Raw genomic sequence first — 24,151 nt, forward strand, 5'->3', positions numbered from 1 at the left:
GACAGAGAGGGGCACTAATATTTTCGGGTCATGTCTGAAGGTGGAAGAATATTGGAATTAGTAACTCGTCCTAAAGTGTTCACCACGTTAAGCGATATTACGCCCCACCTAGACGGTGAAATGCCTAGCGCGAGAAAAGGTCACATGGACCAAAACTCTGGTTGTTGATTATTCTACAAGGATTGCTATTCATCGCGGAAAACCTGATACTAACATTTCGAATCAGTCCGATAAGGCGGCGTTACTTTAGCGCCAAGATGGAAGTGCTAAACAGTCAGCTGGTTTCCGGGAGTTTTCCTTGAAAAAAAGAATACCGGAGCGTATGTAACAATTATTAAAACAATTCATCATAGTAATTTGCCTAGCTACTTGTATTAGTATGGAGTTGGAAACAAGCAGGTTAAAGGGGAAACAGGTGAAAACGAAAAAGCTCAGCCAGCCAAAAAACGCATCTCGGAATTTATAAAGTGAACAACCGAAGATATCTAAGTAAACGTTCATGGCCGAAAAAAACACGCTGAGCAAACAAATTACTTAAGGAAATTACTGCCGAAGGTGGTTAGCTCGCAGGTAACCTACCCCAGAAAAGCCCTGAAAGCGCACCAAACTGAAAAGTGAACTCGTTGTATAATAAATATATATTTAATAAGCTCGAAAAAATACCAGGAATTCTCAATGTGATTAAATGCTCATTTTCCATCTATTCTTCAGGTGACTGCATATAAAGACCATCAAATGTAGCAGTCAAATTAACCGCGTATGCATAGCGTTCAAGATCGAAATTGTTACTGGCCTCTTGTGGAAATATGACAGGTTCGGCAGTTGCCTGAATCTCATGAGCTTGTGTGACGAGACCTTGAACCTCAACTATACACGACTCCGGCGAAATCTTAACAAGGGCAGTAGGAACAATACAGGAACGGCTTACCTGAAGAGGTGATGAAAGGTTACACCTGACCTCAGTACCATCTGCACATTGTAACGTGATCCGCCGACCAGATGGATCAACAGAAAGTGCCTTACCCAATATGCAAACTTCTCTATTCTCTAAACGTGGGATCAAGGCTCCAACAATCCTAAAACGTGGCCCACGTTTCCCCGTTTCCATAGTTTTCTTCCTAAAAATCGAAAATACGTGATGATCAGACTCAAGCGAAAGTAGAAAAAAAATCAGAAGAAACACCATTTGAAGAAAATTCAATTTAATGAAAATTGATAGCGGTAGCACTAAATTTTAAAGCCAAGAGAACGAAGACAGGCTAGGTGCGCTTCAATCAAGTCATTGCAATTTTCTTCTCCGCGCTCCACGATGCATTCGTCCCGTGCCTTTCGAGTATCGGGACAGGCACAGCAAGGTTTCAGAGGTTTACCATCAGGACCGACAGGAAACTTGTCGGCGTCAGGCATCACTAGAAAGGGTTAACCAGAAAACGATGTACCGAATGGATTACTACACATTAATTGAAGAAGGAAAACGAGTATAATGAATAGTTTTATTGGCGAGACCCAAATATGTGAGAACCAACACGAACCAGAGTGCTACCCATTGTAATCTAGACAATAAAGTACCAAGTTGTAATAAATGAAGAATAATTACGGCCATCTCATAGTCTGAAGACATTCCCATACTTAAATGAAGCGAATGTTTCGAGATGCCCAGTGCATCGCAGACCATATTTCTGCAATCATACAGACACTACAACCACAATGAACAACAACAATGCGTACCGAGAAATCAGGATTAGGTTCGAGATTTTCATCGTAACCATACCTCCCGATTGTCATTAATCCACGCAAATTAAGGTGGGGGCAGCATTCGAATACAGCTTTATATAGGTCGACGAGGTCCGAGACAGCAACTCCACCCTTCTCTATAACAAAACTAATCGACCCAAGCAAGTTACGTTCTTCACCACTGGTATTGACTTGAATCAGAACATCAAGAGGCCTGCTGGACACTTTTTGCCATGCGCTATTGAGTAGGTTTGCAATTTTCAAACTAGACACTGTCTGCACCATAGCCAGGTTAGGAACGGCTAACAACGCTAGATAAAACTCATATTTACAGGTAAGCAGTTTGATTTTATTAGACTGTAGTCTCCCAATAAAGTGCCACTGGATTTCCGGACATTTAACCTCAAGCTGAGAAATATGAGCTAATACACTAATCCAACCTCCTCATTATTGCTTTTTTCAACTAGCTCCTGAATCTAGAACAATTCAGATAAAAATCTCTAGACTACATAATTTTCCCCAAATGCCTTCTGGCCAGCATTGTAAGCCTCGATAACAAGTCCTAGAGGCTTTGTTTTTGAAACAGCAACTAACTGTGGGAATGGCTGGCCAGTGTTTTCAACCTCAAAAACTTGAAAACTAAGGCAGTAAATACCTTTGCAAACGCCGCTTCAATTTTCTGAAGCACTAACTCCAAATTCTTCGCTGTCGAAACTGACATACTCTTTCCAAGGCAAACGAATCAAAACGCGACCAAACAAATTTGAAGCGGCACCACAGAGAAGGAGCTTATTATAACAATCTAGAGTAGTCCATACGGCTTTAACATCTTTGGCTTAAAATATTGCACCTGCTTAAATTCCTTTGCTTTTAAAGTTTAGTAATTACTTCAACTATTTTACGGACAAAATTTGGTGCACCAGATCTGAGTCTATGTATGATACACACCTGAGTTCGCCCTATTCTCCTTCCAAATCGCCAATTGATGATCACCCTTATTTTAAGCTACGTAATCAGAGCCCCTTTTGAAGTGATTTGGAGCAACGACTCTTAGCACAGATCTGTCGTAATCAGAATAGTTTTCATTTTGAACCGAGTCGGCTTGCCACTACCACCGATTTTTTTCCGAAGTCACAATAAGACAAAGTAATGTGAATGAACGCATTAAGAGGGCATGCAGGCGCTGTGTAGCAGAGCAAAACACACCCTTCAGAGATCGAATTACCCGCGTAGTCAAAACAACTAAAGAATCCACCGAACCACCAATGTAGAACCTGATTGAAACAAAACCTTGCATTTTCTGTATAAATAGTGACGAAATCACTAGATTTAATGCCATCCGACCCCCTACACAGATTATCAATGGTACTCTGCACTCCAGAAGGCTTTCATAGGAAAAACATATCGTGTTTATTTATGTTTTCTTTGTTAATGAGATGAGTGAACTTGCTTTTCTTCTAAAGCGTGGAGATTGAATCCATTAACCACTATGGCGCTGGGTGGTACGTGTTCCTTTATTCAACTCCTTTTACCGTCAAATATTATCGTTTTCGGTTCAATGTACCTACCCCAAGACCGAAATTTTTGCTTTTATAGGGGCTTTATTCTGTTTGCTGTGTTTGTTTCAACTACTCAGTTATAAAAAATGCTAGAACGCCAGCTTTTGGTCGGTAATTGTCATGTTTGTTCTTGGGTACACAGTAAATCATGAATTGAAAATGCATTCAAATATGTATTATCTCATTTCTCATTGTGTTTGTACTTCACTCGCGTTTGCGAAAATAAAGCTTAAGAACAACTTGTCTATAATGATCTACTTACATGGGACCACTTCCAGCTTGCCGGTTTCGCGTTTCCCCGTGTTTTTTTCACTCAGCCATGTGTACTGGTTTGAGGCATTCGCGAAGCAAACTAGTCTTTTTGTCACGAGGCACCGTATGTGCGCTGCCAAATGTGGAAGGTTTTTGAATTGGCGATCCGGCGACATGACGCATGGTCTAGTTTGGAATCTTAGCTACAGCCAAAGTTAAACAACTGGTGTTATCGATACCAACGTCTGTCGGTGCAATAGATTTCCTTATAAAAATGTGTTGCTTATTAATTTTTAGTAACAAAATAACAGTGTAAGATTAAGGGTTTGACATGGCGCAGCCGCGATGCGTCGGTGTGACCGATCCGCTCAATTGGAAAGGCTATCTACCAATTTCGTCTGACTTGCATAGTACAATTCACGGTCGTTATGTTTGCATCCTGGAACACCCAGATTTACAGTCATATTCCAATTTGTATATTTATGCCATCCAAATGTCATGTTGTGAAGAAGCTTCTGACTTTTTAAGTTGCCGCTCCATTCAACAGAGGGACTTTACTTAATCGGAATCAGTCTTTTGTGCTCCTTATAAGTGGGTTAGTGGGTAGATGAATTAGTTTGTTCATCAAAATCAACAAAAAAAGAACAAAATTGCTAGCAAAACTCCTTACGCGTGTCGCATTTCACCTACAGTAACTTCGGAAAATTCACACAGTAGGATTCGTAATGCAGCAGTGACGGTGACTCTCAGTTGGGTAGTTAAGGTCATATGAGCTTGTGGCTGAGTCTGTAGACTGCGAGCCTGTGTAGCCTGTATACCTCGGTATTCAGCTGACTGATTATCATCACCGAAAGAAATCGACTTAGATTTACAATATCTCGGCTGCTTAATAAATAATTTTAATAGTCTCAGAATGGGGGGTAGTTCAATTACCTACTTACATTAAGCTAAGAAATATCACATTCTCGGATTTGCGTATCGACCACACAAACAAAAGTCACAACTAAATTACTGCTACCACAAATAAAGTGCATAATTCGAGGTTGGTTTGAAAAATAATCTGATCACTGCGTGCATAAGCGGTTCGCCGTGGATTTGGTGACCTGACCAGCAGTAGACGTGGTGTGGAGACGGTGGGTCATAAAGCAGGAGCGCCAGTACCACGGCTTACTGTGGTGACTAATCGATCGATCAATCGATCGGGCTTGAGGTGAAACCTCAACCCAATCCGAGGTAGACGAGGCAGGGGATGCAAGCTGCCCCGAAACTAGCCCCATTTATTATGCCGAGTTCTGTAAGAAAACGGAATTGCTCACACCTTTCAACTGACACAAAGGAGGGCGTCCAACTGAATGTCTGTGGCCCAAAGTAGTTGCTACACTTCCTTAGGGATTAAAATCCTCTATACTCGCTGATGTGAAGGAAAAACGATCCTTTATGGATCAACCATTTCAATGAGACCATGGGGAAGTGAATATAAAAAAGAGTTTTACTTTAAGGATATGAAAAACATCCGCTCTTTTGAGATGCGTATCCGCGTCTACTTCAGAGTGCATTTGTATAAAACGATTTGGGTATTCAATTGTTCCCTTATCTCAGTTATTTTTCCATGCCGAATTTGCACAGGAAAATCGTAGTAATTTCAACTTTGAACTGTTTGGGAACAACTAAACTGAACATTTCAATGCTATTATCGGAAATCACTACCACCTCTTAACAAGAGGACCCAGTCTGTTCTTCACTTGAGATGAAAATACAATGGGACATTTTGATGCCAATCCACCAACCATAAGAAAGTTCATTTCATTTCCATTATCCTTCACGATTCATGTGGCAAACCATGACGATCGTCATTCTGGCAGGAACTGGATTGGCGTCACGGGCAGGCGCAGCCGCGGCGTGACAGCAGCAGTTTGTGGCGCCGGGCCCCATCCGCAATGCAAGTCTGAACCAGTGCGCCGGACACGTACAATGACGACGACGACGACGACTACGAGGAGGAGGACGAGGCTGGGAGAGCGCCATACCGTCGTTGTGGTGATGCACACGCATGCAGCGTGTGGGGTGTGTGGTGAGTCAGACAAACGTGTGGCCGGGTACGAGTGCATGTGAGTGCGTGCGTGCCTGCCTCGAGTGCGTACGTACGTGCAAGTCGGCTGACGGATGCGCCTGGCCTCCATTTGCCACAGCAGTAACGTCTGTGCGCACTCTTCACCCCACACACACACCGTGCCACGCCACACCACACCACGTCAGAATAGGCTGGGTCGGGCCACAGGCTACGGCCGCAAACGGGTGGCAGTGGCCATGTATCGCATTGCGTTGGCCCAATGCACGAATGGGCTGCACTGCCTTCAATACACTGGGCTTAAGCTGTATACGCGTATCAAATGAATGCTTCGGCCAACATGTGCGAAATTGATCCAACTTCTGCCACTGCTGTCAAGCCGAGTGGGCGAGAAGCAAAATGTAATGCGTTGTCGGGGCTAATAATCTCGAGCGCATTATTCGGGATTCGTGCAACTTGGTTTCACAACTCTGTACACCCACTTGACAAAAATGCGATATTTTATAGGATAGAGGAATGCTACGTGTTCACATAAATGGCAAATTTTATAGTAAACAAACATGATCAATGGGTAAATAAGCGTCACTTCTTCTGTCCGAGTGTTAGTGTTTTCACTATAAGCCAGCATAGCCTGCTAAGCCTAGTTTTGGCTCCCTCGGTGACATAAAATAATTTTTGTGCATGCATGTAGCTTAATGAATGGAAGTAGGAAGTGCGGGAGTTCGCCTATTCTGGCACGCTGCTATAATCTGTTTCAGATGAACGGGCTTGAAAGCTTGTTGTTGATGGTAAGAGTCGGGTCGTAGCTTATGTCGATTTACGGTTCCGTTAGGAGCAACCCATTACTGGCGTTTTTGGAGAACTACGTACATATCTTAAGTTTAAGGGGGGAAATAGGAAATTTACGAAGCATTCCACATCACCCTAGTACTAGAAGTTGATAGTGAGTACTAAGTTCGCGGGAAGGAAGGATATTTTAAAGACCGGAAGCTGTATATAAAGTTTTAGTGGTGACAGGTAGTGTAAGCATCGCCGCAAAAAAGACTAACGCGCTTTTGAGTAGGCACTATCCATACCATGTTAGATTATGGTATGGGTGATACTTTGTAGAGTTCCTCTTGAATCAGGCCGTGGCTATGCGCATAACTGCTACTTTTATCAGCCAATGTTAAAATTGTACTGATTTGCATGGTTTCGTTGGGGTTTTTACACGGTTTATAAAGTTATCACAGCAAGTAGATGCAAATACGAGTGGCACTTCAAAGCCCCGTGTTCAGAACGCGAACATGTGACTATCAAGAGGCTCATTTAGGAGTGGCATCATGAGCAAAATACCGTCGACGAAAATCCGGCATAATTTATGCTCCTCATTGATTAGCTAATATCGGGTACGCGACTCGCCGCCAGAACCCCTTCCTTAGATGCAGATATCCGACCTGGTGGGAGTAGATATGTGGACAGTATGACAGCTGTGTTCGTAAAAAGTGGTGGGACTTGTTCAGGGTTGGAGCCCGCGCACTAAGGAAATAACTAACTAGGCATTTGACACGCTAGTACCAGCCCAGAATGAACTGAGCACCTGATCAAAGGTACTGCCCATGCAAACGTACTAAGGCAATAACCACTTTGGGTAAGCGATCTATGGGAGGGCTTCAGGGAGGTTTTCCGCCATTGGCCAAACCAGATCAATAAGGGAACCCGCTTGCTTGGAGAACCGCTCGGAGAACAACCAGCACCGTTATCGCAATAGACTAGAACTGGCTGGAAGAACTCAGCCCAATGTTAGCACAAGCTCCAGCCGAGGGCCTGGGCAGAGCAGCCACCCTGAGACGCTTGCATGTCAAGCGCACCCCAAAATCCGACGTCCAATCACAACCCTCGGTAATAGGGCACAAGCGGTCAGCTCACACGGCCCAGCATACAAACCACACAATACTCAAGATCTCTTAGTGCAACGTCAGCTACAACTCACACCATCCGAAAGAACACGGGAAAGTAGACATACAATCGCACTATAGAAAAAGACCACTATCCAAAGGGTACACAGAAAAGACAACAGGGGCTGCGGAGGCGTAAAGTGGGTTGATTGAGGGAAGTTGATTACAAGGTATTTCCAACATCGCCGCAGCATAGAAAAATAGTAATGACGGTGGGCAAGCGAGAGCGTACATACTGAAGGATAAATGCAACGAGACACAAACTGTACAGAATTGAACGAATTGGCCAAATGGATCCCTTACTCGTCCTCGCCTTCCTCTCCACCCTCTTCCTCCTCTTCTTCCCCATTCTCAGCCACAGCGTCACCACTTCCTGCTTCAGGATTAGACACAGTCGAGTTGTCAGCTTTCGACTGCTTCTTCAGTGGAACATAGATACCCTGACGATATTTGTTCATATCCTAGAAGGGAAGAGTAATGGCAAAAAACTAGCCAATAGGTGGAAGCAAGTAACACTGAATAAAGGCATGCCTCCTCGTAGCGCTGCTTGTCCTGTTGTGCGAGCGTATCATACTTCGCCTTTTCAGTACATTCCTCCCACCTTCGCCCAAGCTCCTTTGCGATATCACCGACTTTCCACTCTGGATGCTCATCACGAATTTGTTGACGGAACTCATCGCAGAAGAAGAAGAAAGCTGACAGAGCACGCTTCGGGACGGAGGGATCCTTAGCTGCCTTCCTTTTTTTGGCCTTCTTCACCCCCTCTGGGGGCACATAATCGACCATCTCACGGTTGTAACGCTCTTTGTCTAAGGCCGCCATGTCTTCAAACCTCTTCTTCTCTTTAGGAGTCATAATCTAGAAAACATGAGCTGTCTATGGAAAATAGGACGTACCTTCCATCGCTCGGCACACTTGCGAGAAAAATCACTGAAAACAATGTGTTCTCCGGGATGCTTTTTCTTGTGCTCTTCGCGTATCACCTGAACGAAGCAGGCGTAAGCCGACATCGCCCCCTTAGGTCTATTCTTGTCCTTTAGAACACGACTCATTTCCTTCTAAAGGCATATAAAAGCGGAGCATCAAAAAGGCACCACATACACAGAGGTAGGCAATACAGGTAGCCTTACCACGCCCAGCAAGCCTATGCTAGCTTGTATGGAGATAGCTTAGCTATTTGGCTGTAGACAGCGCTGGCTACAATCAATCTATGCGTATGGCGAACCAGCCAATGAGGATAGGCAGTGAATAAAAGTAGTTGGCATTAAAATTGCAAATAAGGTTAAAATACTGCCATTCGGAATAACCGCAAAAAAGCACTTTAAGCTTTTGTGGTGTATTTGCCCTCTTGAACTAAAACTGCTGAAACCAAAGATGTTGTTTTGTTTTAATGTATCATGTAACCAGCACTAGAGTTGAATGACGTTCCATAAATGGATACCAAACTGAAAAGTACTTTTGTAAAACTATTTTATTCAACAAATGAAAGGATAGCCTGTGCAGTGGAGGTTAGAAGACTTAATAAAGTCAGGAAGAGGGCGAAGTTTTTGGCGTTTTCGAGTAATTGTTTCTATTTTGATGCAACTTTAGTTTCGATTGAGAAGCCTCCCGTTATACAAATTTATATGGTTAAATCTAACGAAAAACACGACTTCTCCAAAAAGCTCCTAATGAACTCTCAAACTCTTAAGGTCGTCGACTGCCACGATGTGTCGGAACAACCATCGTATGATATTGAATTAAAGACAGATACAAAGGTATCCTCTTTTAGCCTAAACAGATGTTTTGCGTCAAATATAACAACATTTGCTAGTTTTATGGTCAACTTACCGAGGTAGTGCGAACGTTCTATCTTCCTGATTTGTGTAGAGATGGTGCCGTACCCGTAACAGTGACACTTAAAGCCAACGTTTTGGAGAGTATTTTCTTGACTCCATAATCGATTATGCATGCCACATTTAGTGGCACGATTACCACTCTTAGAAATACTACTACGTACTTATCTGTAAATTTTATTCTACGGTAGAGCGTTTCCTTTTGTGTAGTCGTGGCGGGTTTCTGCGATTCGACTGGAAGAGAAGAAACGGTTCATATCGATGTTTTGCAGAGCCGTAGCAATTTACCAGCCACAAATTTATCGTGAAATTCTGTTAAAGAACCTACCAGAGGGAATAGAATTCTCTGTGGCCACACCTGAGGCTCTGGAGGTGGCTATCGGTGCGTTTTGGTTTTTTCCCTTTCACCACTTATTATTGCGCTTCCCCGTCTGACGTAGCTCGCGTATATAAGGTTGTTTCCCGAAGGATGCCATTTGATTTACATTGATCATAGTATATGCCTTCGCAGGCTGCGGTAAACCAGCCTCTAAATATTCTGAATTTATTTACAGGGGAATTTTGGGGCGATTCTTCTGTTGCAGCCGAGGTGTCTGAGGCATCGGCCTTTGGTCAAAGACCTGGTGATGGCTACAATACCTTGACGAATCGTGAAGAATCTGACTTGAAGAAGTTCTTTGACCGAACCACATCGGAAGATATATTTGATGCTGATTCATTAATGCGGAACCTGCAAAAATACTTGTTTGATGCAGAAGGTGTACGCTTGAGTGCGCTTTTGCCAAATTTTGCCATCTAACTTCTGGTTGAAGCATCATTATTTGTTTTTCAGAGCAATGTGCATTTTATTGTGGAATCAGAACAAAAGGTGGTGGCCTTAATCAGTGCACTTGACATGGCTTTGGAGGAGCTTGACTCTATGGAAGCCAAGTTAGATGCATATCACCAATATATTGCCGTGGGTTCGCTGCGGGATTCTTAATTTAGCATAATATACATTAATTTTCATTCCAACTTTTAATAGCTTAGCGTTAGATGCTTGTAGCCGCCTATTAAATATCCCAAATACGACTACTTTGAGTAGTCAAACTTTGCATTTTTTTCATTCATATTCATGGATGCAAAGCCAGTGACTTTTCATTCTCGCTTTCGAATATGGTCAGAATATAAGACCAGTTGTTCTGCTTAGTCACTTAAAAGTATACTTCTGCAGCAGTCAGTATCTAGGCCTTTACCATTTAATTTACGTAATGCTGTAATCCAGACTGTTTTGGAAGTTTATTTTACCAAAAAGATACATAGCATTCGTATAACTTTGGAGTGAGAGCTTATTCATATTTGTATAAGTATTGTTATTAGCTAAATCTGGGTTTTTGCACTTTGCCCGCAATGTGCATTCACGTACCTGTTTTCAGTCATCATACGTTGGCACCGATCCTTTGTAAAGGTTGAGCATTTAGACTGTGATTTTATCCCTATTGGACACACGAAGTTGAGATTGATACGTTATTTTTCTGCTTCTTTTTCAATGGAACCAAGGACGTGGAGGAGTCCATGTCAGGGCTGCAGGATCGCGATCAGCTGGCGCAAATTACTGGCGACAATCGGCGTCTGCTGTTAGATACTCTGGAACACATCGTCGCAAGCCTCTCGGTAAATGCGGGCGTTCTCAAGACTCTTGAGGAGGAGGCCGATATGATGGACATAGATCGCTACAAGGAAGCTGCCTCCTGCCTTGACGCTCTCTTCACCGCCGAAAGAATACCCGGTATGACCCCCTATCTTCCGCTTACCACAATTGTGCATCTAGCTGTGGTCAACTTATTCACACACGTCATATGAGTCTGCAGCGCTTCTTAGTCGAGGCTGCTGTTCCCGCCTCTCTTCCCAATTCTTCGTTAAACTTTCATGCTGTACATTTGATGCTGACCGATTCTTACGTCGAGCCGTGACTATTTGCGAACTATCAAGAAAGATCAGTGTGTTGTTAAGCTACAATTGTAGCTGACTGAAGACATTTTTGTTTAAAACGAATAAGCCGTGACAAGTAACTTAAACGCCGTTTTTAGTCACCCAGGCGAGCTTTTTATAATTTGTGTCGTCCTCAGGCTAGAAAGTAATATGTTCTTCCTCTGTTTGTGAACAACAAAGAGGTGTCATACTAAAGCCTCTCTTGGCACATTGTTCTGAATGGGTCTTGGGTAGGAATATTGCGATCGGGTTTCCCATATTGCAAGCAAAAGAATGAAGCTGATAGTGTTGCTCTCTAGTTACACGGCATCGATTCGCAGTTTCACCGCGCTCTGGTCTACTCTGGTTCCAGGTTGCGATGTGCTGTTACACGCGTCCCCTCACGCTTTGTAAGTGTAAGTACATAGGTCTCTTCTGAGCGGTTTTCATCTCTTTCTGCGAAGCGATGAAGGTTTATAAGTTTCACACCTCACAATGTATAATTTGTGCTTTTTGTCTTCATTGACAAGTCATTCCACAAATTGCCAATAGTCTTGAGTAGGAGGTGGCAGTTTGACTGCATTCAAGGAAGCGTTAGCACGAGAGAGGTTCATTCTTCGGCTGGGAGTCGTAGCGCCGTGTTATTTCGGAAAAGAACTCTTCGGCAGCGTTGAGGATATTGATAGAATGCATCTCCTACTGGAAGTGTTTGTTACCTTGATTGTCAGTAGTCTGGGATTGAATGCGTGGTTGCACGAGGCGAAGAGGTGTTTGATTCATTTCATTACCTCGTAGGTGAGGAGCACCTGCAGGCGGTGTCTGAAAAGTCACTGGAGTTGGTGGCGTTGCGAGACAAGTTTGCCAAGCGCCTCTCTCACCAAGTGAATGCGATGGTGGTGCGTTTCTGTAGCCAGCTGATGCGCATCGCTCCGGGGGCAGGCGGGGTAGGTGTAAGCGGCAGTCTGGCGGACCTCTCCGGAGGCGCCTCGCGCCACCACCGCCTCCACGTTCCAGGCTCCGGCAGCGTCCTAAATCTCTCCGGCTCACGTTCTAACCTTTCTACCTCCCCCACTGGTTCCAACAATGGTACCAGCCTCAATCACTGCCAAGAACTGCTCGGAGTTCAGCGCTCTGAGATCTTGCAGCTCTCTTCCCTCGTAGGTGGATGGCTACAAAGCAATCGAACTGATGTGTTTCGCACGCTTAAGAAGGTAAACTTTATATGAGTATCCTTTGTTATCCCTTGGGGCTCTGACTTATTCTACAACTGTGCTTAGTTTTAGCTCAGCTTGCTGATAACTCACTCCTAGTACATCATACCACTGTGATTACACCTTATTTGAAGGTTGCGTTGTAATACATCCCAAAATTTCATTTTTCACTTAAAATTGTAGCAATATATAGAAAAAATGCAGGCTTTCTTCCATCGTGTGTATCATGAAATTATCCAACAGGGGATACAGACGATTCTTTCTCTAACAAAATCGTCGAAACGTACGTTGGATGTTGTTTTGATTAAGCCGTATTAATTTTGCCCTATTAACAGAATCATTTTGCAATATGCAGATGAATCTGTGAAGCAGGACTCCGATAACTGCAGCGTCTTGGTCGTATCACAGAGCAATGCTTTGAACCAATTCAAACCAGTGCGTTCCAACCTGTTTACAATCTAGTCATCGTAGATTGAAACGCTGCTGTTGCTAATACGCTGTCTGAGCCTACTACATTTGCTTCATTATCATTCGAAGGACCCATTTATGGATCTGTTTACTTTTGTAACATTGTGTAATATTTTGAGTATTAGATCCACATCTATCCTTATTTAAAACTTTAGCTTTGAATTTCCAATTTTATGAGAAAGACAGTTCCCTCTGTTTTGTCTATGTTAGGTATTCGTAAAGCTTATGGATCAGCTATCCTCCGTAGTCGATGGCGAAAAAAATTTTATTATGGACTTCTTTTGTCTGGAAAAATGCAAGGTATTTTTTGTATTTTTTCCTTTTGGAAGCTGAGTGTAGAAATCCTTGTACGTTCCATTGCCTAAATATTAGTAGGTTATAATAAATTTCAGTTGGTCAGCATAATCGTCTCAAATAATTCATTACTTATGATGTTCTTTTTACTCGTAATTCCGAGTTTTTTGTGTTTCTCGCCTCAGATTAACCAATGCACGTCAATCGAAAGTTTCTATATACTGGTCGATTTGGTCACTACTTTAACATCCACTAGGAATTCATCATTTTTCGTTCCTTCTCCCTCTCTAACCTGGTTAATTTTTGAATTATCTTTCTCTGCTTAATTTATCCACTGCACATTTGTCGGCTTTGCTTGCGTCAAAACGCTTTCAGGACGAGCTCGATACATTCGCATGCATGCAGATGTTGTTCAGTGGTCTGAATGACGGGATGGCGGAGTTGATTCGCCTGTGTGAGGGACAAAATGCTGTATTTTCAATGTTCATACTTCTGGTGCTATCTCAAATGTCTGATAAGTTTGAAGAAAGGCCGCAGGAACAGCAGACACAACAGCGAAAGAGTTTAGCTGGCTCTTTTTGGGAACAGTTGATCAAACGCTGTATTTCTGACACCAGAGGTGTTCTCAGACGACATGTAGTAAGCTTGACTTGATATAAGTACAATAATCCAAGTGGAGGATGCCTACACAGTCACTCATCCACTACTTTCCCCTTCGTGGCCTCTAGAATTCCATGAACCAAATGTTCCGTGACAGCAAGCCGAGTAGAAAGGCGCGCTGTGGTCTGCTGAACACGATGCGAGTTTATGAGAACTTTGCTGAGTCTTCACTCCTTGTCTTCGGAGCGGGCTCCACGATAATGGAGCAAGCGCACAGTGATCTCATCTGCTGCCTCATGAACGAACTCGATCGTGTCGCCGCGGAGAGCGTAAAAACACCGCCAGAAGTCGTCTTGCTAGGTTAGCGGGTTGCATCTAGTGGATATTTTACTATCATGAAGTCAGATCTGAAGTATATGTGACCTTATGCGTACTAAAGACACTTTAAAGTGGATATGGCTTTTAGAGAACTACCATCGCTTGTATGACATCCTGTGTCGGTTGAAACTACCCTCCTTGAACGACACTCGAAAGGAAGCCAAGGCGAGATACCAACGCGCCCTGCAAGAGTACTCTATGAACTGCATGGGACGACCCTTGGAAGATCTCCATGTGAGCTAGTCTTCTTTCTGCCACAGTGATTAAAAACAAGTTACATTATAAAATTTATACGTATCCCCTTAAGTGGCCACTCTAAATGATTGATTTCTTGGAATGATTACCTTTTGAATTGCAGAATTTTTTTGAGCAAGTCCAAAGCGCTTTGGATTCGGGAGTCCGCCCCGATGCAATTTGCTACCAATTCGCTTTTCAAAAGCATATGCTCCAAAAGATCATCAAGGAATATCCTGGCAAAGAGGTGAGCTTTTTCATCACAAAAGTTCCATGCTTGATATCTCTATTTGTGCTGAAATAATGATCATTTTGCTCTTTCGTCCCGTAATCCTTGCAGGAATCTTCATTTCTCCGATAACTGTGTCACTTAAGTCCATTATATTTATATCTAACTGGTTAAAGGCGTTTTAGGTTAAGAAAGGACTCGACAGTCTGCGTAAGAGAGTGGAAAAGAATCTCTCAGAGGAGGCCAATCTTTTCCCTGTAGGTTCAGAATATCTTCTTCAAGTTTATGAATCAGCTATCCGATGTGGCGATTGGGTTAAAAGCTATCAGCTATTCCTGCATATCCTGTTGCCTTAGTATGACCTCTCAGATATTGAAATAATTAAATGTGAAGTGCGTATTTCGTGTAGTAAAACTTATGTCTCTCTTTCAGGTTGTTTGGCGGTCGATTCAATCAGAGGTCACAAAGCAGTGTATGTTCTATGAGGAATTGATCAAGAAATGCTACTCTGACTCCGGACTGGCTCTCGATTTCACAATTGATGATCTTCAAAAATATTTCAGTGAGATAGCTAGTGCTCCTAAGCGCCATGCAATCGGCTAGGTGGCTGTGATCTTTTAGACACTCACTCATCCATTTTTTATCTATTTTGGTGGCTTTTTTGATTTTGAATGCTTTTATTGAAGAGCTCTGCGTGTGGCTGAGGGTCGCTTTCAATCACTCGGGTCGGTTGGGGTGCTGTGATAGGTGACGGTTGACCCGGCTAAGGCGGCACAGGTGTGGTTCGAGGGTGGGCAGGTGTGCTGTTTTGTTAGTTGTGATTCGGGTTTGGGTGTGGTGGTCGCGCGAGGGTCGGTCGTAGGGGTCTCTTAAGTGGTGGTGTAGGTATGGGTCCCGTAGGAGGACTCGGCTTTGGGATAAACGATTTTTGGTGTTAAAAGTCTGTGGTGTTGTTTGACATCTTACAATTGTTTTACAGCGCAACAAACGTGAAAAAAATGTTTTAAACCAGGCTTATTTAATAGAGTTAAAAGGTAATTAAGGTTTAAAAGACTGAAAGATTAAAAATTTAGAATTTTTGAATGACCTAACTCAGATGAACTTGTTGTTTTCAAGGTTGTTGATCTTGTGCAGGAGGTTTTAGTTTGCGATGGGCTCTTTGGTAGAACGTTATGGTAGTCTTTTCAGTGAGATAAATTAAGGAAATTTGTGCACGACTGCTACCATTTACCTTTTGACCTTTATTTCTTAGCATTGCTAATTTAACTGCCGAAATACAGTAAACTTAATCAAAAGGAGAAGATTAGGCATTGACTAAGGAACGAGTTTCTCGGTTTACGATTGAAGGCACACAATATCAAAAATATGAACGTACACTTAATTTTAGCCGTTTTTTAACTTTTTAGGCACTGCTAAATTTGCGCAAAAAAAAGGACCTAAATTAATCACATCGTTGCGCACCAGTTAGTCATTCATATCACAAACAAGTGGGTGCCAGTCTTCAAAGGATCTAATGTGAAATATAGCAATATAGCTTACTGCCTTTTTTTGCATTATTTTTAGGCTTTAGGTAAAATTGACTTTTATTTGTGGCCTACCAATGCGTTTAGTTCAATTAGTTAAATCTCCGATAAAGCTGACGCAATTTTTATTCTCTTGGCCAGACCAAACACTGCGATAGCTTTGAATTTTTATTAAAGTGCGCAATAACTGGTAATGCAGGGCTTTTGTTGTTGTTGTTAGCTTGAGGGAATGAATGAAATAGATAGCTGATGTAGCAAAAAGGAAACGTAGAATATTGTTTCGTGGATCCGCTTTCACTTGTATTGAGCATTAAGCTATCCATAATAAGCATTTTTATTTATACTAACGGCCTTCTTTTTCTGTAGCTTACTACTTCTCATAGATTACAACATTGGACAATATTATTCGTCCTTGTTACAGTTGTTGGACTTAGTCATTCGTCTGGAGGTGATAACAGTTTAATCTTTAATCAGTGCCTGTACGTATGTCGCGTGACTCAATGCAACTCTACGGAAAGTGCAACCTACCTCTTGCTTAAAACAAAACCTTATGAGCCTCGAAATCTTAGTGTACTAGAAAAGATAATCACTTGGAACTGTGAAGATGAGTGTAAATATCATTGTATGTGGTGGACTGTTGATGAACATCGGCTTAAAGGAGTATCTCCTCAACAGTTTTATGGAAGAGTAAGTTGCCTTTTTGAGATCTTTCATAAAATTTTAAGTTTTAATGGATATTAATGGAACTAGAGATATAATGCGTTCTACTGCATCACATTGCTTAGTTGGCCTGCATGTACGTAGAAGTAACATAGATAATATATTTAGTGTACAAAAAATGATAGACATGGTTGTTATCAACAGCAGATCTAAAAGACAGTTCAAGTCAATTAAATTCAAAAGTAATTTTTCGTGAAGACATGAAGGCATGCATTCCAAATATGGGTGAGAGCATGATGCTTTGGAATGTATAAATCAGCTTAAGTTTAGGTCCACTTTTAAAGAATCACGTAAGACATTAATTTTGAACGTCGTATTGCTTGTATTGATGGGCTTAGAAATGGGAATTCGCATGACATGATATGTGTGTGCTTTTGATTCTAATTGAGGTTTCGCTATGCATTATTACAAATGATGCGGATAACATGTTGATTTCTCGAACTGACAAAGTCTCAAATTATTATTTTTCTCTTGCTGGATTGGAAACACTCGATTAGGTTACACGGAATCAATAATTTTTTTGTTATTTAAGGAGTTTTTATTCATAGCATTTTATTTATTGGCAAGGGTACCTCCATACTCTCTTAAAACTAGACAATCTTTGTATAAGCCTCCCTCTAAAAAGCCAGTAAATAAGCCATACGCAAGTAATTTTTTTGCAAAGTACCAAAGCGATGAAATAAAGCGACAACAAAACTCAAGGTTGATATCAGAATAATACTGCGGGTGTGTTTTGAAAAAAGGTCACATACACCTGCAGATATTTATTTTTCTGGCGGTTCACTAAATTTGATCTTAGATTTTTGTACACCACAATCTTTGCTCTATTCTGCTCACTTTTCTACTCCATCAATTCCAAATGCACGTCAATGTGTGACACGGACGTAAAGAATGATTTAGTTAAGTGATCTTAAAATACATCGGAGGTATCTTTTGCGGAAGGGTGATACTGTGAGAAGTACGTGAATGCTAATTATTACTTGCCCCTTAGATATTAATACCCTAGCTATGAGCGCTACCTCTCAGTTGTAACAAATAACTTTGTTGTTAAGTTGAGGTGCTCTTAATGACAATTTACTGCTTTAGTGGCCCCAAATTCGCCTGTTTGGTGCCCAGGAGCCGGCGGCAGCCTTCTTCTCCTTCCTCAACCTTGTCACCCAACTAGTGACAATGCGGCGTTTCCTTCTTTGTGTGCCCCCTCAAGCTCCACTCTATGCCTTCTGGGTGCTTTTTGCCTCTGTACGTCTCCCTGTGTTTTGGTACTTGTCAATTTTATGCAGCTAACTTGAGAGGTGGACTTTGTTTAGTTTTGGCCAGTGGCCCTACAAATTGGGGTAAACATATGACGACATCAAGTGGTAGGATAAACGCGGCATAGCTGAGTCGAACAGGCCCTAGCTAGCCTACTTGTATCATCTAATTTTCAATTTCGAAATAAATTGTGAAATTCCAAGTAGAGGAATTAAAGCGCATTTATATTGGATGAGCTTAGCTGCTTATAAACGGAGTTCAACTATATTGTGTCGGCGAAAATATATGCGGAATGCCAAAGTGCAGAATTTTTCAGTTAATGCAGGGTGATATGTTTCTTGTGGTCAAAATGCGTGAAACTTCAGGTTGAAATTCACGGAAATATTAACATATATGATAATCTTTAATCTATTCTATTCGCAATGATAAAGTTGTACAACGAAGAGTTTTAAGAAGGCTATTTCAAAAAAGTGAGCTAATAAGGTCATTTAGATCGGGGTTTTATGAATCACGCAACATACCAACGGATCCCTTGTTTGCCCCTAGGCTGGTGCTAATGCCTGGCTTTGGTCAACCGTTTTTCATATCTGTGACACGGATTTCACTGAGGTCTGTTTCCGTTATCCTTGCCCTACCGCGTATGTTTAAAACACAAGATCTAAAATTTAGTGGTAAGATCTCTAATTTCTTCTCCGATCATAGCTAGGATGGAAATAATTCCGCCATTGTATAATCTGAATATCGCTGAGTATTTAAAGCAACTTCAGTACCTTAGGTGCTGGTCTTTCGATAATTTCTAGTCATTCTTTTATTCCATTATTTTAGAAATTAGACTACTGTTCCGCATTCGTTTATGTGGGATCTTTTTTTATCATTACACTTGCTCGGATAACGCGAGGGCAACTTCGGTGGGCTCGAAATGCAATGCTATGCATCGCCTTTCATCTCGTTTTCTCATATTTATTTGACCTAATCACTTCGCCCAGGATCAAATACGATTTCAACATGAAGGTTAATCTAACACTAGGTGAGTGACTCGACACTGGAATCGTGCACATATTTCCACCAGTTGGGTCATTAGGCTAGATCCGAAGGAGGTCAGATTAGGAATCACGACGGCGTGGAGGGGATCTGATCTTGTCCCACTTGTGGTTGTAATAGGTCTGCTGACGTTGGTAGGATGGCTTGTGGGAATTCCCAAAGCTCGGGATGGGGAAGAGCAGACGTCTTATCGAGTTATGCAAGCCACGGTTTTCTACATTGCCACTGTGGCTACGCTTGAATTCATCGACTTTCCTGCCATCCTGTGGCTGTTTGATGCTCACTCTCTGTGGCACGCTGCTACTATTCTCATTCCCTTCCCTATATTTTCGTAAGTTTCACATGTAATTGCCATCTGTGATTGATACGTAAGGAGAGCCAGACATGGATATAATGCCCATCTAAAGCAGTATTTACATAAGTTGGTATTGTTGAGATGAGAACGATACTTGAACTTTCGCTCTCACGTCAAAAAAGGCACAGACAACAACTTGCTCTTTTACGATTATTTTTATGGAGATTGTGCATTTCATTTTCATGGGTCAATTAATTTTAAGCAGCCTTTAATCCGAGATATTGTTTTTGCCCACAATATGTGCTATTTCAGGTACGCCATCAAGGATTGCCGCAACCTTTATCGCATTGAGCTGAAAGTCAGAACATGAATTTTGGTCAACGCTTAGACCTGATCCGCCAACTTCTCAGTTTTATCATGCCTTTGCTAACTTTTTAAAGCATTATATCAGTACACTGAATGATCCCAAAAGCGTGGGCGAATTCATGGCAACGTATTAATTGGGCAATGAGTGGTGCTTATGCACTCACGATACTTATTGTACACTTACACCTTTCGTTTTTTTCAATGTTATTAATTTACAGTTTTTTCAAATAAATGGACCTACGTGTGAGCTGGATTAGAAGCCTTATTCCCCTCCCCCCACTGACTTCTGTGGTTGAAGTAGGTAATCTCGCTGAATTACTGCTGCTCACTCAAAACCCTCCAGATGCCATTTGTCGTCGAAGCTAGAGAAAGTTGTGGACACAATGTCCTGTATTTGGTGGCGCGACCTTATGAGCCTTCAAGCTATTAGTTTAAAACTAGTGCCCGTGGAGCAGAATCCTGCGCCGTAATTATGCGTTTGCGTTATACTTGTGTTTTAGAGTCTCACAATACAATCATAATCTAACTAATGCGTTGCATATCCATGATATTAGCAGTAGTTATGATACATTAGGACATGGAGAAATATACCATAAATTGATGCGAGATTCACTCATAAATACTTCCAGAATCAAAGAAAAACTAGCACAGAGAAACCAAAATATATAATAGGGCTTGTGGAACAAGCACCATACTGGTTTAGGACGATTATTATAGTGTGGCACTTTAATTTATTTAATTCTCGGATTCAGTAATAGGCCATTATGGGCTTATCCATTGCACTTCCACTGAACTGCCTGGCATACGAACGATGTCAATGGCCCCCAAACTCTTCCATGCGTCAACAATGTATATTCTACCGAGCTATTATGTCTACCATCGGCTTAAGGGAAAACTAGGACTGCTACCACCGGTCTCACGAGCCTCCGATAATGTATTTAGTGTTACACATAAAAAACATTTAAGAAATTATCTTAAAAAAGCGATTTTAAGAAATGAGATTCCGGTGTGCGTAACAAGAAATGACTACTACAATACGATTGTGGTTCATCCCTCGGTTCTGGTGAGGCGCCACTTTTGTACTTTGAATCAGCCCCCTTGTACCTCGCTGGGTGGGCTGGCCTTTTGGGCCATACCAATAGCCTAGACACCTTCTCCATACTGAATATATATTCTGCCCGAGTATTTTGTCTTCTTTCGTCTTTAGTGAGTCTTGGGACGCTACATTGGTGGCAGCGGAAAGCGAACCCCATCTTAAGAGACATGTATCCCATTTTTCCACTTCCGCGTGATAAGCCTTAGTTGAGCGGGAGAAGTACATATGCTACGGATGGGAAAATGGTGATGACCCCTAATAGGAGGACTAATGTTGATGTCTACCTTCTGCATCTCTCTCAGTCCCGTGTTCTGCAAAAAAGCTATTAACAACTGAATCGACATTGGCCGTGAACCATCTGGAAGTTTCGTTACGGATTCCCCCTACCATCCTAAATCAAATCCCTAAACCAGACGAAATTCTAGTTCCAGTGAAGCCGCCAAGAGGGATCAGCGACGTTGAGGTCAAGTATCCCCTCAGTTGCGCGCTAATTTGGCGACTGCCACGGTCGGCTCGTGGGTGTTTCTTTACTACACCGACTACGTTGTAATGGCTGACGCGGGAGGTTGACCTGCTGGAGCGCCGGGAACGACGCTCAAAAGAGGAGGGAGGCTATGTAATACGATAGTGGGTTACCCTCGGTTCTGGTGAGGCGCCACTTTTGTACTTTGAATTAGCCCCCTTGTACCTCGCTGGGTGGGCTGGCCTCTTGGGCCATGCCAATGGCCCAGATACCTTCTCTGCGCTGAATATATACTCTGTTCGAGTATTTTGTCTTCTTTCGTCTTTAGGGAGTCCCGAGACGCTACGCTAAGGTTGTCCAATTTGTGGTTAATGCGGAGTCAGGTTTGCAATGCACTTGAAAACGTTAATACCTCAGCATACCTTGCAGAAAATTAAGACAATTGTAGCATGGTGCATTATTTTTGACACGATTTAAAGAATTTGGAGATTGATGTCAATTAGAAATGATCAAGAATTTCTGGCATTTATTACATTATCACCCAAACATCTTACCTGAAAAAATACACTTTCAAACAATTTTAAAAGTGTTTCTGATATGCCATCTTAACAATTACCTCATTTTGGCTTCAAAAAGTGAAGATGTGAATAATTTTCTTATTCTGAACATTTGAGCAATTTCCTATTGGTTGATTAGGATCGTATCTTACTGGTCGTCTTAGAGTACGTGCACTTTGCCCTGAAAATGTTGGGTCTGCCGCTGTTCTGGGGTTCTCTGGGTGCGCTTAGAATTCAAGGTTGTAATGTCTTGCTGAGCTGCCGTTATCTGTGTAGTAGGGCGATTTACGATGGCGGTCGCAAAATTTACCGCGAGCAGCGTCTCCTCGGGTAATAGGATTGATGAAGATAAGGGCTTGTCCACTAGATATTAGTTTGTGAGCATTTGGTGTCCGCTATTCCTCATTCCTGTTATTTAGGTACTTTGTAAGCCTCTTTTGTACTTGCGTGAAACGATTTAAGTGTAAATGACTGTCTTCTTCACGCTAATGCGTTACTTCTTTGCGCAAAGTAATAATTGCTATGTCGCTACTTTTAATTTTTCTGACACGATCTGTGTTGGTATTTTTAGTGATTATTTTAGAAATTTCATATTTGTAAGACTTTATGTCACCTCCTATCCCGTTTTTCCCCCAACTTATAGGTACAGCTGTGATCAGATTTTTGATATAATATCCGGTGTCGAACAATACTCCGAATTTCTACCATGGTGTCTTGATTCGGTTATTTTGCAGACCCATCCCACAAAAGGTAAACTTTGCCGATTGAGTATTGGATTCTACCCCTTCAAAGAAAGTTACAATTCGTGGGTAACGGTAATTCGACCAAAATATGTTAAGGTAACGCCCCTTCACCGTGGCATCTTAGTGAATTCACTTTTCCTTATTCTAATTTATGCGCTTGAGTAAGCGACTGTGACATCTAGTAACTGCTCAAAACAATTATTCTCTTGTTTATCAGATAATTTGCAAGATTAGTGCTTCACATAAACCCGAGCTTTTACATTGTTTTTCCGCTATTTATTTGTTCATACCACAATAGTGGCTAGAAATCCTAAGTGACATGAACATAACGCAGGTTACTTTCCTTGATCACATTGTATCTTGACATATCCAGTCTTTGGCTAGTATTTAAAGTAGTGCCGACCTCGTTCTCAGGCGAAATACGAGAAGCTCACGATTGTCTTATTGACGGTTGCAGAGACCTTGCCACAATCTCAGACGAACTGGCACATGCGCACACTTCACCAAATATTTGTTCGACAGCATGCGCTCGATGATATCACCACTGAGATTCATTTCGTTATTTCACTGCAACGTAGCCAGTAAAACTGTTGAACTCTGATCACTCGTATATTTGGACTGCCCAATTTAAACTGAGTGTGCCCACCTATTGCCCGGAGTCATTGTAGCCGAACCCGAGCTAACATGGATAATTAATAGTCATCAAGAACTGGTTGACCTAGAATATCGCTTCAAATTTAGTAAAGAACTTTGTTGCATTTGTTTCCTCAACACTATCCACAACTAAAAAATGCCTACTCACACATCGACAGAAGAGGAGGAACGTAGGGCCACACTTCCTGCCCCGTACTCACCGCATTCTCTTTACAGTCAGTGGCCACCAATAGCTACCTTTTCGAGCACCTGATTAATGAGTGGCACATCCGACCCGGCTTGCCCGACAACGAGAACACATGCACGGTCGAATTAAAGGTGAGAACTGCACCAATGCCTCAAACACCTCACACACGAATTGGGTTCGATTTAAGCAGCTTTGACTCCTCCCCACCTAGGTCGATTTCAGGTTTCGTTCCAAGCTCCACTCCCGAATATCCAGCCTCTTCTTTGATCAGGTGGTCGACTTCATGGTGGGTGCCTTCTTGGGTAGAGCCAATACCCTTCACGGCCCCGGCTCCATACCCCGGCAACCACCTACAATTCTGGAGTACACCAAATAATGCCCCCTCCACAAAATCCCCACTTACTTCCCGATTGATGAAATGCCGCCATCGATGTTCCCAGGCATTCGGAAGATCTATTATTACCTTCAAGCCACCTTTCTCTCCATAATACAGTATCTGAATATGA

The 24,151-nt window shown here is 42.2% G+C and overlaps 7 protein-coding genes across 7 annotated transcripts; 3 read left to right on the forward strand and 4 right to left on the reverse strand. All coding sequences in view use genetic code 11, as the record gives it.

Moving 5' to 3' along the window:
- Positions 1 to 700: 700 nt before the first annotated feature.
- EGR_06454 (Replication protein A) lies at positions 701 to 1,108 on the reverse strand (the record flags this gene model as incomplete). Its single annotated transcript, XM_024495703.1, has 2 exons — positions 701 to 889; positions 929 to 1,108. The coding sequence occupies 2 exons, from the start codon at positions 1,106 to 1,108 to the stop codon at positions 701 to 703; spliced, it is 369 nt and encodes a 122-aa protein (XP_024349864.1).
- A 119-nt stretch (positions 1,109 to 1,227) lies between these two features.
- EGR_06455 (Cytochrome c oxidase copper chaperone) lies at positions 1,228 to 1,407 on the reverse strand (the record flags this gene model as incomplete). The annotated part of the gene is made up of 1 exon (XM_024495704.1): positions 1,228 to 1,407. The coding sequence occupies one exon, from the start codon at positions 1,405 to 1,407 to the stop codon at positions 1,228 to 1,230; it is 180 nt and encodes a 59-aa protein (XP_024349865.1).
- A 43-nt stretch (positions 1,408 to 1,450) lies between these two features.
- EGR_06456 (Proline synthetase co-transcribed bacterial protein) lies at positions 1,451 to 2,455 on the reverse strand (the record flags this gene model as incomplete). Its single annotated transcript, XM_024495705.1, has 7 exons — positions 1,451 to 1,696; positions 1,729 to 1,871; positions 1,905 to 2,036; positions 2,067 to 2,142; positions 2,175 to 2,210; positions 2,244 to 2,357; positions 2,390 to 2,455. The coding sequence occupies 7 exons, from the start codon at positions 2,453 to 2,455 to the stop codon at positions 1,451 to 1,453; spliced, it is 813 nt and encodes a 270-aa protein (XP_024349866.1).
- A 5,394-nt stretch (positions 2,456 to 7,849) lies between these two features.
- Positions 7,850 to 8,602, reverse strand: EGR_06457 (High mobility group protein DSP1; the record flags this gene model as incomplete). The annotated part of the gene is made up of 3 exons (XM_024495706.1): positions 7,850 to 8,011; positions 8,067 to 8,408; positions 8,447 to 8,602. 3 exons carry the CDS (start codon positions 8,600 to 8,602, stop codon positions 7,850 to 7,852), a joined length of 660 nt encoding a protein of 219 aa, XP_024349867.1.
- A 381-nt stretch (positions 8,603 to 8,983) lies between these two features.
- EGR_06458 (Exocyst complex component) lies at positions 8,984 to 13,634 on the forward strand (the record flags this gene model as incomplete). The annotated part of the gene is made up of 10 exons (XM_024495707.1): positions 8,984 to 9,307; positions 9,596 to 9,767; positions 9,940 to 10,145; positions 10,218 to 10,343; positions 10,925 to 11,153; positions 12,131 to 12,546; positions 12,730 to 12,829; positions 12,902 to 12,981; positions 13,225 to 13,314; positions 13,494 to 13,634. 10 exons carry the CDS (start codon positions 8,984 to 8,986, stop codon positions 13,632 to 13,634), a joined length of 1,884 nt encoding a protein of 627 aa, XP_024349868.1.
- A 79-nt stretch (positions 13,635 to 13,713) lies between these two features.
- On the forward strand, positions 13,714 to 19,949 carry EGR_06459 (Exocyst complex component; the record flags this gene model as incomplete). Its single annotated transcript, XM_024495708.1, has 11 exons — positions 13,714 to 13,947; positions 14,037 to 14,268; positions 14,375 to 14,520; positions 14,645 to 14,767; positions 14,935 to 15,006; positions 15,182 to 15,311; positions 16,694 to 16,959; positions 18,079 to 18,231; positions 18,790 to 18,881; positions 19,313 to 19,615; positions 19,892 to 19,949. The coding sequence occupies 11 exons, from the start codon at positions 13,714 to 13,716 to the stop codon at positions 19,947 to 19,949; spliced, it is 1,809 nt and encodes a 602-aa protein (XP_024349869.1).
- Positions 19,950 to 22,248: 2,299 nt separating this feature from the next.
- Positions 22,249 to 24,021, forward strand: EGR_06460 (Coenzyme Q-binding protein COQ10 B; the record flags this gene model as incomplete). The annotated part of the gene is made up of 4 exons (XM_024495709.1): positions 22,249 to 22,391; positions 22,705 to 22,900; positions 23,675 to 23,776; positions 23,857 to 24,021. The coding sequence occupies 4 exons, from the start codon at positions 22,249 to 22,251 to the stop codon at positions 24,019 to 24,021; spliced, it is 606 nt and encodes a 201-aa protein (XP_024349870.1).
- Positions 24,022 to 24,151: the final 130 nt, after the last annotated feature.

Source organism: Echinococcus granulosus (assembly GCF_000524195.1).
Source record: "Echinococcus granulosus chromosome Unknown EG_S00057, whole genome shotgun sequence".
Classification (NCBI taxonomy): domain Eukaryota; kingdom Metazoa; phylum Platyhelminthes; class Cestoda; order Cyclophyllidea; family Taeniidae; genus Echinococcus; species Echinococcus granulosus.